Below are 18,057 nucleotides of genomic sequence, written 5' to 3' on the forward strand. Positions count from 1 at the left end.
CGAACTGTGAGATCATGACCTGAGCTGAAGTCAGATGCTTAACCAACTGAGCCACGCAGGCGCCCCAACTTTTATTTTTTTTTTAATGTTTTACTGTTAAGAGAGAGAGCGAGAGACAGAGTGTGAACAGAGAGGGGAGGGGCAGAGAGAGAGAGAGGGACACACAGACTCTGAAGCAGACTCCAGGCTCCAAGCTGCCAGCACATCACCCGACACGGGGCTCAAACCCACGAACCGCAAGATCATGACCTGAGCCAGTCAGAGGCTTAACTGACTGAGCCACCCAGGCGCCCCACTTAAAAAAAAATGGCAACAGAAGCGCCTGCGTGGCTCAGTCAGTTAAGCGTCTGACTCTCGATCTCAGCTCGGGTCTTGATCTCAGGGTCATGGGTTCGAGTCCCCGCATTGGGCCCCACGCTGGGCGTGATGTCTACTTAAAAAAAAAAAAAACACAGCAATGAAGTTCTCCGTGCAACGTGGCTTTGTGGGAGATTTGCATTCTCTTTCGGTTTTTTTTTTTTGTCCCTTCTTCATAACAGGTATACCTTGCTCTCTTTTGGGGTATTCCATAATCAGACAAAAATGCTATTCACACCTGCTTCCCTCCGCCCCCCTCAAATCAGGAAAAGACAAAACACTGGATGCTTGTCGCGAAGAGCATTCGTATCGTCTCTCTCCCCATCTTGGATAATAAATACCGGTGAAAACTGCCCCGTTCTGGCACATGCCAGGCCCCACGATTCATACGCGTTGTCTCCAGAATCCCCCAACGCCCCGTTTGACAGATAGAGGGACTGAGGCTCAGAGAGATGGGGCGGTGTGCTCAAAGTTTCACAACGTCTGACGTCACGGAGCCCAGAGGCAAACCTGAGCCTTGAGCCGGTTGTCTTGGCCGTCACCTTAAACCTCCTCCCTGCTCGCATTTGCGTCTTTGGAGAATTTATGGCAAATCCATCCAATGAAAAGAATCCCTGAGCCCTTTCTCTGTGGCCAGCCTGTGCTGGGGACACAGAGGCAACCAGTGACCGTCCTGGCCCTGCCCTCCGTGGGCTCCCAGTCCAGTGGGGGGGGACAGACCCATCCTCAGACAGTGATGGCCCAGAGTGGGTAGAGATAAGACAAAGGAGCCTACAGGGGACGCCGGACCCAGCTTGGGGGTGGTCAGGGAGGGCTTCCTGGAGGAGGAGGTACATAAGCTGAGGTCAGAAGGGCGAGGAGATGTGACCCGGGCCAAGAGTGACCAATGCTTTACAGAGAGAAGGCCCAAGGGGCTTCAAAAAGTTGCAGTAAATGTAAACGTCCAAGTCAAACAGTAGAAGAACATTCCAGAGACTCTCCAGAACTACGCTAAGTAATCACATATTTGAGGCCTGGGCTTTGAGGCTTGGTCTCAGAATGGCAGGTGGTGGAACAGAGGAGCATCTCGATGAGAGCAGCTGTCTGTCTGTACCAGGCCCAGCCCTGCTTGGGCCGTTCTTCCTGTCTTCTCTGCTCAGTTCCAGAGTCAATGTCACCAGGCTGACTTTATTCCCTTTGTTTGGGGCCCAAGTCCCCAGTTAGGGGCACAGGAAGCCGGATAGATGCAGGTTCAAATCCTGCATCTATACAAACTATATACAAACTGTACAAAGTGGATGTGTAGTCTCTGAGCCTCAGTATCCTCATCTATAGAATGGGTTCATAATCTCTATTCAGTCTCTGCAGACCGGGTTACACCTCTGCTCAGATGGCCAGTGGCTCCCGTGTTCCTCTGAGAAAAAGCCAAGTCCTCCCAAAGCCCTACAAAACCCTGCTTTGTTCCCTCTCTGACTACCTCTCCCACCCTCGCCCCCTCCCTCGCTCTGCACCAGCCAGACGGGTCTCCTCGCTGCTTCTTAAGCATCTCACAAGCTCCAGCCTCAGGGCCTTTGCACGGGCAGTTTCCCCCACCTGGAAAGCCTTTCCTGCACACATCTCTAAAGCTCATTCTCTCGCTTCATTCGGGTGTCCATTTAAAAGTCACCTCCTCAGGGCACCTGGGTGGCTCAGTCGGTTCAGCGTCCGACTTCGGCTCAGGTCATGATCTCGTGGTCCGTGGGTTCGAGCCCTGCATGGGGCTCTGTGCTGACAGCTCGGAGCCGGGAACCTGCTCCGGATTCTGTGTCTCCCTGTCCCTCTACCCCTCTCCCACTCATGCTCTGTCTCTCTCGCTCTCAAAAAATAAATAAACATAAAAAAATTTTTAATTAAAAAAAGAAGTCAGCTCCTTAGAAAAGCCTTCTCCGACTACTCTGTTGAAAATAGACTTTCTTGTCACTCTCCACTGCCTCATACTTCTTCATGGAGCCTCTCATCCCCGGCATGACGTTCCATTTATTTGTTTATTGTTTGTCTCCTCCACTGAAGCCTCACGGCTGAATCCTCAGTGCTAGAGCTGAACTCACTAACCCCGAGATCATTACCTGAGCTGAAACCAGACGCTTAACTGAGCCACCCAGGCGCCAGTGTATATTACACTATCTGAATATATGAATATACTGATGATGGTGATGATGATGATGATGGTGATGATGATGATGGTGACAATGATGGTGATGATGATGATGACGATGGTGATGACGATGGTGATGATGATGACGATGATGATGATGATGGTGATGATGATGATGATGGTGATGATGGTGATGATGGTGATGATGGTGGTGATGATGGTGGTGATGATGGTGATGATGATGGTGATGATGATGGTGATGATGGTGGTGATGATGGTGATGATGATGATGATGATGGTGATGATGATGGTGATGGTGATGGTGATGGTGATGATGATGGTGATGATGGTGGTGATGATGGTCGTGATGATGGTGATGATGGTGGTGATGGTGGTGATGATGATGATGATGATGATGGTGATGGTGATGATGGTGGTGATGATGGTGATGATGGTGATGGTGATGATGATGGTGATGGTGATGATGGTGGTGATGATGGTGATGATGGTGATGGTGATGATGATGGTGATGGTGATGATGATGGTGATGATGGTGGTGATGATAATGATAGTGACGATGATGATGGTGATGGTGATGATGATGGTGACGATGATGGTGATGGTGATGATGATGGTGATGGTGGTGATGATGACAGTGATGGTGACAATGATGGTGACGATGATGGTGATGGTGATGATGATGGTGATGTTGATGATGATGATGGTGGTGATGATGGTGATGATGATGGTGATGATGGTGGTGATGATGGTGATGATGATGATGATGATGATGGTGATGATGATGATGGTGGTGATGATGGTGATGATGATGGTGATGGTGACGATGATGGTGATGATGGTGGTGATGATGATGGTGATGATGGTGGTGATTATGACGATGGTAGTGACGATGATGGTGATGGTGATGATGATGGTGATGGTGATGATGATGGTGACGATGATGGTGGTGATGATGGTGATGATGATGGTGATGATGATGGTGATGATGGTGGTGATGATGGTGATGATGATGCTGGTGATAAATATTTCAAGAGCTCCTAGGGGCATTCAAGATCTCAGCCCCGTCCAAGATTTACCCTCCTAACTCAAGTCCTCCCTTTCTCTGCATCCTAGCCCACCCTGTAGCCAGGCCAACATTTTCCTAGAAGATGGCTCTCCTTGGCTCTTACCATCTAGCGATTTTTTTTTCCGTCTGGACTGTTAGGGAGAGGGAATTGAAGAAATCCCTCTTGCCAGTTCACCAGGCTAAAAAAATAAATGTTTGTGGTAAGGCCAGATACAAGCGATAGAGTTTTGCGAAAATGTGCGTGTCTTGGGTGGGCGCTGGTAGCCATCAATGCTCCACACTCCGTGTGCCTAGGGGACCTAAGTGTAGGGAGAGGCAATAGAGAGAGATCAGATTGGACATCTTCCCGAGAATGGCCACCCACACGACTCGTGACCATCTGGAGTGACTGGCCTCGTTGACTGGCACTGGAAAAAAAAAAAAAAACCCTCCCAAGGCAGAGGAAGGGCAGGAGTTTCTCCCGTGGAGTTTACTATTTACCCATCTACACTGATGAATAAGCTCCCCTTTGTTCTCGCTTTTTTCCCAGTGCTGCAGACACAGACAACCTTCTCTCTTTCTTTTTCCTCTTCTTCTTTTATTTTTTATTTTTAGTTTTTAATTTTTATTTTAGAGAGAGAGAACATGCATGATCAGGGGAGAGGAGCAGAGAGAGAGAGAGAGAGAGAGAGAGAGAGAATCTTAAGCAGGCTCCATACTCAGCACAGAGCCCGATGTGGGGCTCAATCCCACGATAGTGAGATCATGACCTGAGCTGAAACCAAGACTCAGACGCTTAACCGGCTGAGCCACCCAGACACCTCTCTTCTTTTTTTTTAAAAGAGCATCTCACTCTCTGGCTTTAGTTAGAATTACAGTGATTGTCCAAGTGGCCTGCTCCATTTCCAACTCAGTGGACACATTCATTTATTCACTTAACAGATAGTGATTAAACGTCTGTCTGTGGCAAACACTGTCTTTTGTACTCGGAATGTAACAACGAACAAGAGAGAGAAGGTGTCTACCCTTGGGTGGCTTACATCGCCACGAGGACTACAATTTTAGGTAGTGTAAGCCCCATCTTTGAACCACTTTGGTTGGGGGCTGTTTGTTAGGCAGCGAATGCTAACTGATACAGTAATAAGCCAGTGTACTGTGATAATGATTTTTGTGAGTGTGCGTGAGGGGAAAACCACTTTTGTGGTTGGTAGGTGGGGTCTGGTAAGACTTCTCAGAGGCAGTGACATTTGGACCAGTTTGAAATGACAAGAAAGGAACCACACGAAAGGCACAGGAAACAGCAAGTGCAAACATCCTAAGGTATGAAGCACAGAAGATCATGGCTGAGAAAGACCTAAGTGACCAGGAAATGCTTCCACTCTTAAGCAGGGGGGGCAGGTGGGTGGGGAAGCGTGCACCCAGGTGCTCATGCTGTTATTATTCATACCTTTCTTCATCGAATTAAATATTTGATAATGACAGTGTTCTAAAATGATTCAGAATAATTATTCGAATAGAGAACCCAGTACATATTCACTTGGTTAACTATTTGAATAAGATAAGGAGGGATGGGGGTGCCTCTTTGTTGTCAGTTAACAATATAAATTTTACTTTTTAAAAAAAGTCTATTTATTTATTTTGAGAGGGAGAGAGTGCAAGCGAGGGAGGGGCAGAGAGAGGGAGAGAGAGAGAATCCCAAGCAGCCCCCATGCTCTCAGCGAGGAGCCCGACTCGGGGCGCCAGCCCATGAACCGTGAGATCATGGCCTGAGAAGAAATCAAGAGCCGGCCGCTTGACCAATTGAGCCACGCAGGTGCCCCTTAACATTTTACCTCTTAAAAAGTTACGGGAGGGAATGCATTTTATAATATTTAGGATTAAAACAATAAAATCATGGGGGGGCGGTGTATGTCACTCTGTAAACCATGTTAGCAAAAAAAAAAAAAGAAAATCCCAAAGACAGAGGCACCTCTTCCCTTCTTTTTTTTTTTTTTTTTAATTTCATTATGGAAAATTTAAAATATATACATCAGCAGAGAGAACAGTATAGTAGCCTCCAGCTGTAACAATTATCAACTCAGGGCCAATCTCATTTCATCTCTACCTCCTACCCTCTCTTTTTTTTTTCTGGAGTATTTTGACAAGAATTTTTTAAGAGAGAGATTATGGCTATTTATCTTTAAATCTATTTATTTTTAAACCTAGGACCATCGGGCATCTGGGCGGCTCAGTCGGTTGAGCGTCTGCCTGCCTGCCACTCAGGTTATGATCTCCTGGTTCACGGGTTCGAGCCCCACATTGGGCTCTGCGCTGACAGCACGGTCTCTCTCTCTCTCTCTCTCCCTCGCTCTCTCGGCCCCGCCCCCACTCATGCTGTCTCTGTCTCCCTCAAAATAAATAAATAAACTTCAAAAATAACTAAGTGAATACATAAAACCAAGGGCCCGGACACCAAATAAAAACCCAAAGGTGAAACAGAGAGGAAGACGATGGAAAGGTGACCCCAGACCGGAAGTGCAGAGATGGGTAGAAGGATTTGGGCTGCGGGGATGTGTTTTCATGGAAACCACAGCACCGGCTTCCGTCAAGAGCCCTTCAAAACTATTTTTAGATCTGCTGGTAATCAGGGTGGCTCCTTGCTTGGAGAGAAATCAGGTGGCTGGCTCTACTTAATACACACACACACAGACACACACGCTCACCCACCCACGTACACACACGCACACACGTATATATACACACACATATATATACACATGTATGTATACACATCATTGTACATTTACAAATATATATTTATATTTCCCTTTTGGTATGTATAAACAAGCTTAAAATTCTTATCTCTTCAATATTTATCTTTTACTATTTTGGAATGCCTAATTAACCCATAGCAATCTGCTTCTCTGATTGATTCCTGATGGTTACCGCCTAGGCATCTGTGCAGTAAAGGATTAACTCGGCAGGCCTGGGTTGTGCAAACCTGCACATCCCAAAGAAATGACTGGCTCTTGGGGCGCCTGGGTGGCTCAGTCGGTCACCTGTTGTCCAATTCTTGATTTCAGCTCAGGTCTTGATCTCACAGGTTCGTGGGGTCGGGCCCCGCATCGGACTCTGCACTGACAGAGCGGAGCCTGCTCGGGATTCTCTCTCTCCCCCTCTCTCTCTCTCTCTGCCCCTCCACGCACCAAAATAAATAAATAAACTAAAGACAAATCATAGTTGCGAGATTCGTCTTTAATGTTGTGCGTAGTTGTAGATCAGTTTTCTAATCACTTAGTATTCTATTGTGTGAACACATCGCAATTATCTATTCCTCTGTTGTGGGCATTTGGGTAGCTTCTAGATTCTACCTATTAGGAAGAGTGTTGCACCCACTGGTTCAACCATCCCAGAACAAACTCCGGGTCGCTGGAAAGAGTCTAAAAGAAGTTTGCTCAACACTGGGGAGGCCCCTGGAAACTCTTGCCATTACAATAATAACAGCTCGCTCTGTGTTAGGACCAATACACATTTTAACAAAATATCGAATGGCTGAGTATTTGGTCATAGGCAAAGATCGCCATTATAGAATAAACTTCAGGGAATATAGGAATAAATCTGAAATTGTATCAAAACTTTTAAATTTGTATCACAATTTTATTTTTTTAATTAAAAATTTTTAAATGTTTATTTATTTTTGAAGGAGAGAGAGAGACAGAGGGTGAGCAGGGGAGGGGCAGAGAGAGCGAGGGAGACACAGAATCCAAAGCAGGCTCCAGGCTCCGAGCTGTCAACACAGAGCCCAATGCGGGGCTCAAACTCAAGAGCAGTGAGGTCATGACCTGAGCCGAAGTCAGATGCTTAACCAGCTGAGCCACCCAAATGCCCCTATTTTAAGATTGTTGCTCTGTTTTCTTTTCTTTTCTTTTTTAACGTTTATTTATTTTTGAGAGAGAGGGGGAGAGAGAGAGAGAGCAAGAGTGGGAGAGCGGCAAAGGGAAAGGAAGACAGAATCGGAAGCAGGCTCCAGGCTCTGAGCTGTCAGCACAGATCTCGATGAGAAGCTCGAACTCACGAGCCGCGAGATCATGACCTGAGTGGAAATTGGACGCGTAACCAACTGAGCCACCCAGGCGCCCCATGTTTTCTTTTATAGTAATGCTTTGTCAATTGTCATTGATTCTCGCTACATTCCACCTCTGCAGTATCTTCGAGTTATTGATTGCTGCCTAATAAGCAATCCTAAGACGTAGTGATGTCAAACAACTGTTTGCTTACACTCATTGACTCTCTGGGTCAGGAATTCACACAGGGTACAGCAGTGATGGCTTGTTTCTGCTACATGGTGTCTGGGTCTCCACCAGGAAAATGTCAATGGTTGGGGAGTAAGTCAAACGTTTGGGAGCTGGAGTCACCTAGAAGTTTCCTTACTCCCGTGTCTGGTGCCTGGGCTGCGATCAGTTGCAGGAGGGGCTAAGCTGGGAATTGTTGACTGGGGCACACACATGTGGCTTCTCCAGCTGGCTTGAGCTTCCTCACAACATGGAAGCCAGAGGAAAGTTGACTTTCCTCCTTGGAGCTCAGCGATCCAAGAATGAGTGTCACAATGAACAAGGAAAAAGTTGCATGGCCCTTTATAACATAGCCTGAGAAGTCACATAGTTTTCCTTCCATGATACTCTTGGTTCAATCTTTTCCCTTTGACCACACTCTTTATTAGTCAAAGAATTTACAAGCCAGCTCAGATTCAGTAAGAGGGACAGAGATCACCACTTTTCCATAGGAACATCAAAGAATTATGGCCGTGTTTGAAAGCCGCTGCATGATGAAATACATTCATTCTTCAGTTGATTCAATAGAACTCCAACAGGTAAAGTGCATGAGCTTTTTAAACTCTAGTTATCGCTGGAGTGTTTATTGGAATGTGATACTCAGGCTGTTTGGTCTTGCAAAGGCCAGTTCCAAAATGGGATTCAAATAGCGTTCAAGTTGAACACTCAGGCCCAAACTGTACTTCAGGGCATGCGTCACATATGATATCCCTTCCAGATCAGGGTGGTTTTTACAGATACTCCTTTGGGGGGAAGAGGAAGGAGCTTGGAGAGCTCAATATGTCCGAGACTGCACAGCCAGTAAGCAGCATTCTAGATATGTCAGCGAGGGGCTGACCAGGAAACAGCAGCCCTAAGAGTCACTGAGGAGTGTTTCATTAACGAACAACAAAGGGGCTGCCCCTGGGCAGCAAGTTGAGGAAACCAGCAAGGCAAGTGAGGCACTATATCCAGGCCTGCAGCGCACGTGTGGGCAGAAGCCGGGAGTTTCTAGAAGTTTCTGGATATTTCTGGAACCTGGGAACTGTAGCCGAAAGAGCTGGCAGGAGCTGTGGTTTTGTTAGAGGACCTCATGGGGGGTTCAAGCTGCCCTTTCCTCTCGCCCTCTGATTTCTGGAGGCTCCCGGAGCGGGGGGGGGGGGGGTGTTGGGGGATGAACCCAATAGAAAGGCGGAAGACAGACAGGAGGGCTAGTTGGTTGCCATGCTCAAGTCAGGGCATTCCACCTCCGTCCCCGAGGCCCCCGTTGAATCGAAAAGGATGGAAAGAGTGCGTCTGGAGGGAAAATCGGAGAATGCGCAGACCCCCGGGTCGGTGAGCTGACCATCCGCTCTCCAGCCGGGCTCCCGGGGCCCCTAGAGGCACGTCCCCAGCGCCCCTGCCAGCGGCGGCCGGTTGCCATGGCGACCCCGGGAGCCGCGAGGCCGGGCGGCGCGGACGCAAGTGCGCAAGCGCGCGCTGCGACGCCGGCCTGGGCTCCGCGCAGCTGCAGGGTTCGAGGCGCCGCGTGACCCGTCCGGGGCCGGAGCGGACGCCGGCTCCTCGGCCCTTTTCGCCGGGAACAGCCGGCCTGAGTGGCCCGAGCTGGCGCCTGGCGAGCGGCTGCCTCCGCGGCGGTCTGTCCTCAGCCCGACCCGGGAGGCCGGACGCGGGGCTGCAAGGATCCCTGCCGGGCGGCCGCCACCCGCGGGGCGGGGCGCGGTTTTCGGCCGGTCGCGGAACACGTGTGAGCACCCGGGGCCCGGTTTGGGGAGGAGGGACCTGGGAAGGCGCGAGGCCCGCCGGGAGGCCCGCCGCGCTGTGGGGGCAGCAGAGATCCCTGAGCCCGGCCGTCTTCCGGGGAATCTGACCTCCCTCTCCTGTCACTTTACAGGATCAGTATTTGGGGCCCGCTGCAGCCCTCGTCCACCTTATAGACGGTTCGGTGCACGTGGGATTAGAGCCGCCAGGTGCCCGCCACCATGGCCATGAACCTTCTGGAGGACTGGTGCCGGGGTATGGAAGTGGACATCCACAGGTCCCTGTTGGTCACGGGCATCCCAGAGGACTGTGGTCAAGCAGAAATTGAGGAGACCTTGCATGGGGTTCTCTCCCCGCTGGGCCCGTACTTCGTGCTCAATAAGATTTTTCTGAGGGAAGAGAACGCCAAAGCTGCCCTCATTGAGGTGGGAGAGGGTGTGAGTCTCAGGGCCGTACCCCGGGAGTTCCCAGCAAGGGGGGGCGTCTGGAGAGTGGTTTGTAGAGACCCCACCCAGGATGCTGAGTTTTTAAAAAATCTGAATGGGTTCTTAGATGCCGAGGGGCGCACGTGGGAGGATGTGGTCCGCCTGCTCCAGCTCAGCCACCCCCCACGGCCCCAGAATCAGCGCCCGGAGAACTGGGCAGAAGCTTTGGGGGTGCTCCTGGGGGCAGTGGTGCAAATCGTCTTCTACATGGATGCTGAGATCCGCTGCCGCGAGGAAGTGAGGGCGCAAGGGGTGACTGATGCCCAGGCCGTAGCAGCTTCAGCTTCAGCATCACGGAGGAAGGTCAAGAAGGAGCCAGGATGGGCTGCAGAAGCGGGGTCTGCTTTGAAGACGGAGAATCCCGACAGCTGGCATGACATGGAAGACGAAGGTGACCCCCCCAAACCTCTGGTTCGCAGAGCTGGAGCTAAAAGTCGCTCCAGGAGAAAGAAGCAGAAAAAAAACCCCAAGCAAGAGTCAGTGGCCTGGAAGAAACCCAAAGGCCACCATTCCAAGAGCTCAGCCGCCTTGGAGGATCCTGAGGCCAATGGCGCGGAAACTATGGAGGTCTCAGAAGCTGTCAGGAGCAACAGAAAGCCCTGTGTGAAGCAGGAGGAGTCGGCTTTGAAGAAGCCTGCGGGAAAATGTGCCTGGAAGGCTCCCAGCAAGCCATCCTGTGATGCCCGGTCAGAAGCTGTGAGTCCTGGGGTTGCTTCGGAGTCAGACCGAGATGGCGGTCAGGAAGGCCCACCGAAGAAGAAGGCCGTGGGCTGGGCCTTGGCAAAGAGCCCTGCCCCCATGAGAAAGAAAAAGAAGGTAAGCTTGGGCCCTGTCTCTTACGTCCTTGTCGATTCGGAAGATGCCAAGAAAAAACCGATGATGGCAAAGAAAGGGCCAGCCGCAAGAGAGGCATCAGTTCAGAAGGCCCTCCGAGGCCCACAGCCCGCGGAGTTGCCAGCCTCGACCTCACAGGGCCCAGAGGCCGACCCAGAAGGCTCCCCTCGTGCCTCCAGTGGTGAGAACGACCACAGAAGTCACTTGGGGTGTGCCGACAAGTGGATGGGTGGGGAAGGGCCGGAGCGCCGGGTGGGGGCAGGTCAGGGGGTGCACGAGGAGGACCCCAGTGCAGCGGAAGAGGCAGATGAGGTTGTAGAGGGCGAGAGCCCTGACCTCCCTCCTAGGAGCCCCTGAAGGCCAACATGGGGGACAGCGGTGGGCGGGAGGTGGCCACGAAGATCCGCCACCTCCCCTTTGTTGGTGACGGTCGCTGTGGTAGAGTTTCCGGTCATTCTGCCGCTCTGTCTGACCCAGCTCCCTTAATAAAAACCCGGTGGTTTGGAGTGATAATGATCAATGGGTCGTCAAGGTAGATGGCTTTGAAGGTGCAGTTTTCTGGAGGCCTGGTTGGGGGATAGGAATGTTCAAGCACTGAAAAGGACCAAGGAAGTGAGAAAAAAAAAAAGGTCCCCAGGACACCCACTTCCCCTTTTGAGCTCTTCTAATCCACAGAACCCAGAAAGCTTTGATTTGGAGGACCACCCATAGCTGGTTAGTTGAAAGACGTCCAAGGAAGAAGTATCACATTGGGAACAAAAGTTTTTTCTTACTGAGTGAACTTCTGACTCTTAAAGGACCCCGTTTGTAAAGATGTGGCTCTCAGAGGGGAAGTATCTGTGAGCTCTTAGGTGAGAGAGATTAAGGGAGGGAGGTACATCGCCCTGCTCTTTTCTCTGCCACGCCTGCTTTTGCACCTCCCCTTGACTCACCTTCAGGGGTTAGAGGGTCACTAAGCAGATTGGGAAAATTCTAGAACATTTACCTTTACATACACAGGCGGGGATCCCTGTTAACGTCCATCCGTGTTCTGCCTTTCTTCCTCATTCCCTGCTTTCTGGATGGCCAGCCAACTCTGCAGGCAGGGTCTGGCATATTCTCCCACCTTCTCTGTGTTTCCATCATGGGTAAGTTAAGCTGAGATCGTCCAAGCGGCCCTGCCTGCCTTGCTCCTGCTGGTTTTCAGCTTCCATCCTCCAGTTAACTGGCCAGAGGGTGAGAAGGTCCCAAGAGTTAGTTTTAGGGGACTTAGGCCTTGACGTACTTGAGCTTTAGATTCTGTTAATAAAAGTGGTATTTGGATTCCCGTTTAGCGTCTGGCCGTCTCAGGACGCCCATGGGGAGAGGGGGTGATCGGTAGGGGAAGGACTCGGGTGATTCTGGCTTCCCAGCCCCTAATTCCATCCAGCGCCACCAAACTCTGTGTCTTTGTGGCTAAAGACCCTTCTCACGTTGTAATCAGAGAGGGAAAAAATTCTTAAAAATTTGGCTGTTAATTTCTGTCATCCGAATAGACCAACATTCCTTGTCTCCCGTGTGTGTGTGTGTGTGTGTGTGTGTGTGTGTGTGTAGGGGGAGGGGGTGGGGTACCTGACACCATTGGTTTTCAAATAGTGTCCTGGGAGGCCCAAAGCATGCTCGAAGATGTAATCCAAACCTTTTTTTTTTTCATGTATTTAATTTATTTATTTAATTTATTTTTTTTTTGAGAGTGTGTACCCATGCGGGGGAGGGGGAGGGACAGAGGCAGAGAGATTCTTAAGCAGGCTCCACGCCCGGCACAGAGCCCTATCTCACAACCGTGAGATCATGACCTGAGCTGAAATCAAGTCGTCAGATGCCCAACCAACTAAGCCATCCAGCTCCCCCATGTGTTGGAAAAGAAAGAAAAAAAAAAGGTTCTTGCTTCGGCAGCACATATACTAAAAAAAAAAAAGTGAAACTTAAACAGTCGTGAGCCAAACCAGTCACATAGGAGACTATCAGAATATTACCTTGTGTTCATAAGTGAACTTGACTTTGTACAGATCTCCCATGAGTTGTTTCTCCCGTCTGTTTGCGTATAATTGAACTTGTAAACGTGGCGGACGAGAAAGGTCGGAGGTGGGAGAGATTCAGTCACGTGCATGCCCTGTGACGACGTAACCCTCCGGAAGAAGTTTCCCTTTGTAATTCACACACTCCTGTTATTTTAGTTGTGTGATAGCTCGTCCGTGTATTCGCCTAATATTGTCACGCGGTTTTAGCCCTTTCTGTGTTCAGGGGCCTCCCTTCTGTTTTTGTGATGGAGAATGTGAGCACTCGTTAGACGTTGTTAGTAATTCCGCTTTGAAAATAAATTTCTTCGTAACAGTTCATTTCAAAATCCTGGAGGAGTCTAACTGAAGGTGCAGGGGGAAGAAAAAAAAAAAAAAAAAGAACCCGGCTTCTATTTGCGACCCTTCCGCCGTGTGCCTCGAGGCTTTCCTTGGGTTTGTGCAAAACGAACACAGGAGTGCACTTGCTCTCAAGGTGGGAAAGCCTGTGACTCTCCAGGACCCAGTTTCAAGGGCAGGTCCATTAAGGGCTTCATTGTGTTAACAGATCGACACCATGATGGGTAAATGTAAACATGTATGGTACAAAATAAAGTTTAGCAAATTAAGTAGCTGTTGGCTCTCTTGTAGGCTATGTCCTGGCTTATTTGAGAACAGGGTTCCCCCCCCACCCCCCATCACCAGTGAACTACACACAGCGGCCCAGCCTGGCACGAGCTGTCGTCAGTCCTGCGAGGGTTTGTCAGTTTTCCATGACAGAAGATGCCACCGAGGTGTCCTTTCTGCGCTATACCCTTCCACCGACGCGAAAGGATGTCCCGCAGATCTTGGGGGTTTCTAGAAGTTTCGAAAACAGGTAACTGGTGACATGAATTTGTGTGAACATGTTAGTGTGTTTTGAAAAGCGGCCGGAAGATGAAAACCCTTCCTCCCCTCCCTTCAGACAGAGGCAGGTTTTCAGCTTAAAAATTCAGTTTTCTCCTGCCCAACGCCCTCCCCTGCCAGGGCTTCCTGAACCAGGGTGGCGGCTGCATCAGTCACCTGGGGTCTCTGTGAAAAGTACCATTCCTGGGCCCCACCTGCTGATCCAGGGTCGCTTGGGAGGTGGCATTTGTGCTGGGAACCTGTATCCTCAGCAACTTCTCCTGAGAATTCTCATGCACACCCAGCGGAGGCGGCTGGTGGAGAGCTCTGGACGGAGAAGTTTGCGCTTGAGGAAAGGGAAGGATCCTTCAGGGGCAAGGTTGGGGGTTTCTGAAAGGTGAAGGGAAGGGTCAGGGAGGGAAGATGCACAGGAGACCGAAGGGGAAGCCGGCCTTTGGGGAGAGGGGAGGGGGATGAGGCGCCAGGGAGGAGGCACATGGAGACCCGGTAATTGATCTGGTATTGACTGGGTGCAATTGATCTGGTATTGACTGGTATTGACTGGGTGCACCGTCCTCCCTCGGTGCAAAAGCCATATCTGGCCAACAGCTTTACCTCCCGAGATGCAGTCAGTTACTCCCTCTAGTTCACCCAGCCCTGCAGCAGAGGCTGAAAGGCTGACACGGCCAGAAGTTGAGGGGACAGCCAGGGATGCCCCCCCCCCTCCCCCCCGCCGTGAGATGCAGGGGAAGTCCGCCACCTGCAAGGAAGCCCCTCAGCCCATCTCACACGTGGGGGCAGCATCCTGTTCAGGGTCGTGCCTGGGAGCCACTGTGGGGGACCGGAGTGATCCCCAAGAGCCTCTGCATACACAGGCCGAGGCCCTGCAGGCAGTGTCTTCCCTCATCCGTGCTGTCAGCCCAGATGTGGTGGGCGTCGACTGTGTGACAGCCAGGAACAAGACGAAGACGCCCGCCCTCACCGGGCTGGCGTTCTGGTGGGAGGTAGACCGCGCATCCAGAGACGCTGACAGGTAAGGGGTGGTGGGTATGACACTGAAACAAAGCGGGAGGGGGGTCCAGGTGAATGAGTGTGTATGTGAGACAGAGTGTTGCCGTTTCAACGCAGCGGTCAGGGAGGGCGTCTCTGGGGAGGCAATACCCGAAGGAGGTGAGGGAGCCAGAGAGACGGCTGGCTGGTGCAACAGCATCCCAGACAGAGGGAGAGTCCGCATGAAGGGGGGCAGGAGAATGCCTGGTGTGTTTGAGAAAAAACAAGGAGGAGGTAGGTGTGGCTAGAGGGGGTGGTGAGGAGGACAGGAGGAGGTGAGGTCAGGGCCGTTAGGAGGCTGATCTCTCAGGGATTGTGGGCTTCAGAAAGGGTTAGATTTTGGCCTCAGTCTGCGTGAGTCCGGAGCCATGGAGGTTCTGAGCAGAGGGTCAGGATCAGACTTAGGTGTTCACAGGCTGCCTTTGGCTGCTAGTGGGGAATGGGGCTATGGGGTTGGGGGGTGGTGGGGGTGAGGGGAGAGCTGGAAACCCAGCGGGGATGTGACTGCAAGAGTGCTGGTGGCCCTGCTGGGGAACCACGGAGGCTCTAGAAAGAGCTGCCAGTTATGTACTTACAGGTCAAGAATAAAGATGTCAACTTACCCATGATCCATTTATCCTTTTTTTTTTTTCATTTTTAGGTAAAATGCTGCATATACAGTGAAATGCATAATCTTAAGCGAACTCAGTGGTGAGTTTTGACATAAAATTTACCATCTTCACCATTTTCATCTTTATTTTTTATTTTTTTAATGTTTATTTTTGAGAGAGAGGGAGAGAGAGAGGGAGAGGGAGAGAGCATGAGCGGGAGAGGGGAAGAGAGAGAATCACAGAATCGGAAGCAGGCTCCAGGCTCCGAGCTGTCAGCACAGAGCCCGATGCAGGACTCGAACCCACGAACTTCGCGATCATGACCTGCACCGAAGTCGGACGCTTTAACCGACTGAGCCACCCAGGCGCCCCCCACCTTCACCGTTTTTAAGGGTGCAATCAGTGCTGGCGAGTACGTTCACATTTCTGTGCACCTGTCATCACCACCATCCACTGAACTCTCTTCACCTTGTAAAATGAAATTTTACAAACAATAACAGTGACCCCTTGTTGTCCCACCTCCAGCCCCAGCAGCCACCATTCTACTCTCTTTTCTTTCTTTCTTTTCTTTTCTTTTCTTTTCTTTTTTTCTTTCTTTCTTTCTTTCTTTCTTTCTTTCTTTCTTTCTTTCTCTTCCTTCCTTCCTTCCTTCCTCTTTTCTTTCTTTCTTTCTTATCTTTCTTTCTTTCTTCTTCTTTCTTTTCCTTCCTTCCTTCCTTCCTTCCTTCCTTCCTTCCTTCCTCTCTTCCTTCCTTCCTTCCTTCCTTCCTTCCTTCCTCTTTCTTTCTTTCTTTCTTTCTTTTCTTTCTTTCTTTCTTTCTTTCTTCTTCTTTCTTTTTTGAGTTCTCTGCCCACCGTGGGGCTCGAACTCATGACCCCCCAGATCAAGAGTCGCATGTCCCACCCCGCCATTCTCCTTTCAGTCTCTCCACTCTGACAAGCCTGGGTACTTCCTGTAAGTGGCATCACACAGTATTGGTCTCTTTGTGACTGGCTTGCTTCTTAGGATAACATCCTCAAGGTTCATCTCTGTTGTAGCCCGTGTCAGAATTCCCTTCTTTCTCACGGTTGAATAAGATGCATTGCGAGTATGCAGCGCATTTTTCATTCATCCCTTCATCCACTGATGGGCATTTGGGTGGCTTCCACCTTTGGGCTGTTGCAAACAGAGCTCCCCAAGAACGTGGGCGTACAAATACGTCTTTGAGTCCCTGCTTTCCGTTCTTTGGGGTACGTGCCCAGATGTATCTGCTGGATCATATGGTCGTTTCGACTTGTCATATTTTGAAGAAACGCCATGTTGGTTCTCATTGGGCTGCCTTGATTTTAAAATCCCAGCCCAAGCATGCCCTCTACAATGCAATTATAGAAGCAAGGGAGCTCAGCCACGTGGCAGAAACTTTCTCCGGCCCATCTACCAACTGCTTCAGTTTCACTGCAGGGATTATGAGCGAACCTGGAACCAGTTTTACTGGCACGGTCTGCCATTACAGCTGACTCTGTGCCAGTTGTCAGTTGAGGTGTTCTCCCGATACCGCTTTGTGGGAAGGAATGGAAGCAGTTTGTCCGGGTTAAAGATTCAACACTGAAAACAGAACAAAGCAAAACTACCGTTATTCCTCCAAGCCTCTGGATCGGGTTTAACTTGGGCATTTCCTGTATGTCCTGTGATTGCAGGACGAATGGCTTAACATTTTTAACAGCTGGGGTAGCCAAGAAAATTCTAGAACAGACAAGGCAAGAGGATGGGCTTGTGGGTTATTAAAAGATTATTATACACATATGTTATGAATCCAGAGTCACAGATGAACCAGTAGCACAGGAGAGCAATCCAGGAAGAAACACATAGATTTGGGGCATTTCATTGGGTGGTTTTGCAGATCAGAGGGAAAAGAGAGATAAAGTGGTGTTGTGCCAGCAGCGGGGAAAGGGGCTAGTTTCCCTAAAAAAAAAATAAATTTGAGGGATACCTGGGTGGCTCAGTCGGTTAAGTGTCTGACTCTTAGGTCATGATCTCACGGCTTCGTGGGTTAGAGCCCCGCATCGGGCTCTGTGCTGGCAGTGTGGAGCCTTCTTGGAATCTCTCTCTCCCTCTCTCTGTGTCCCTCCCCGACTCACGCCGTCTCCGTCTCTCTCAAAATAAAGAAAGAAACTTAAAAGAAAAAGAAACTGGACACATGGAAGAATAAAATACTTAAAATGACATTACAAAAGGGTAGAAGAAAATATAGGTGAGTTCATCCATCATTCTGGTGTGAGAAAGCCGTTTCTGAGCAGGATATAAAACCTCAGGGCCATGAAAGGAAGAAAATCAATTGTCAACATAAAAATTTTTAACCCACCTCACGGCAAACGTTACTATAAACAAAAAGACAAGCGGCTCACATGGAAAATATTTCCACTATATATCACAGCAAAGATCTCCTTTTTAAACTTTATTGACAACTAATTCAAATTAATAAGCAAAAGACAGACATACCTAATAGAAAAAACGGGCAAAGCGTCTGAACAGGCAATCCACTAATGACTGAGAAATTGCCTCACCGCACTCATGTTGCGATCAACACAATCAAAACAGGGTAGCATTTTGCCACCTGATGGGCAAAAGGTTT

At 49.8% G+C, this 18,057-nt stretch overlaps 1 protein-coding gene across 1 annotated transcript; it reads left to right on the forward strand.

The window, feature by feature from the left end:
* The first annotated feature begins 9,314 nt into the window (after window positions 1–9,314).
* PNMA8A (PNMA family member 8A) lies at window positions 9,315–13,552 on the forward strand. The gene is made up of 2 exons (XM_019425927.2): window positions 9,315–9,572; window positions 9,720–13,552. Exon 2 carries the CDS (start codon window positions 9,808–9,810, stop codon window positions 11,260–11,262), a length of 1,455 nt encoding a protein of 484 aa, XP_019281472.2. The 5' UTR covers window positions 9,315–9,572; window positions 9,720–9,807; the 3' UTR covers window positions 11,263–13,552.
* The last annotated feature ends 4,505 nt before the right edge of the window (window positions 13,553–18,057 follow it).

The sequence above is a fragment of the Panthera pardus genome, unplaced genomic scaffold, assembly GCF_024362965.1.
Source record: "Panthera pardus isolate Hobbes unplaced genomic scaffold, ASM2436296v1 HiC_scaffold_18, whole genome shotgun sequence".
Taxonomy (NCBI): Eukaryota; Metazoa; Chordata; class Mammalia; order Carnivora; family Felidae; genus Panthera; species Panthera pardus.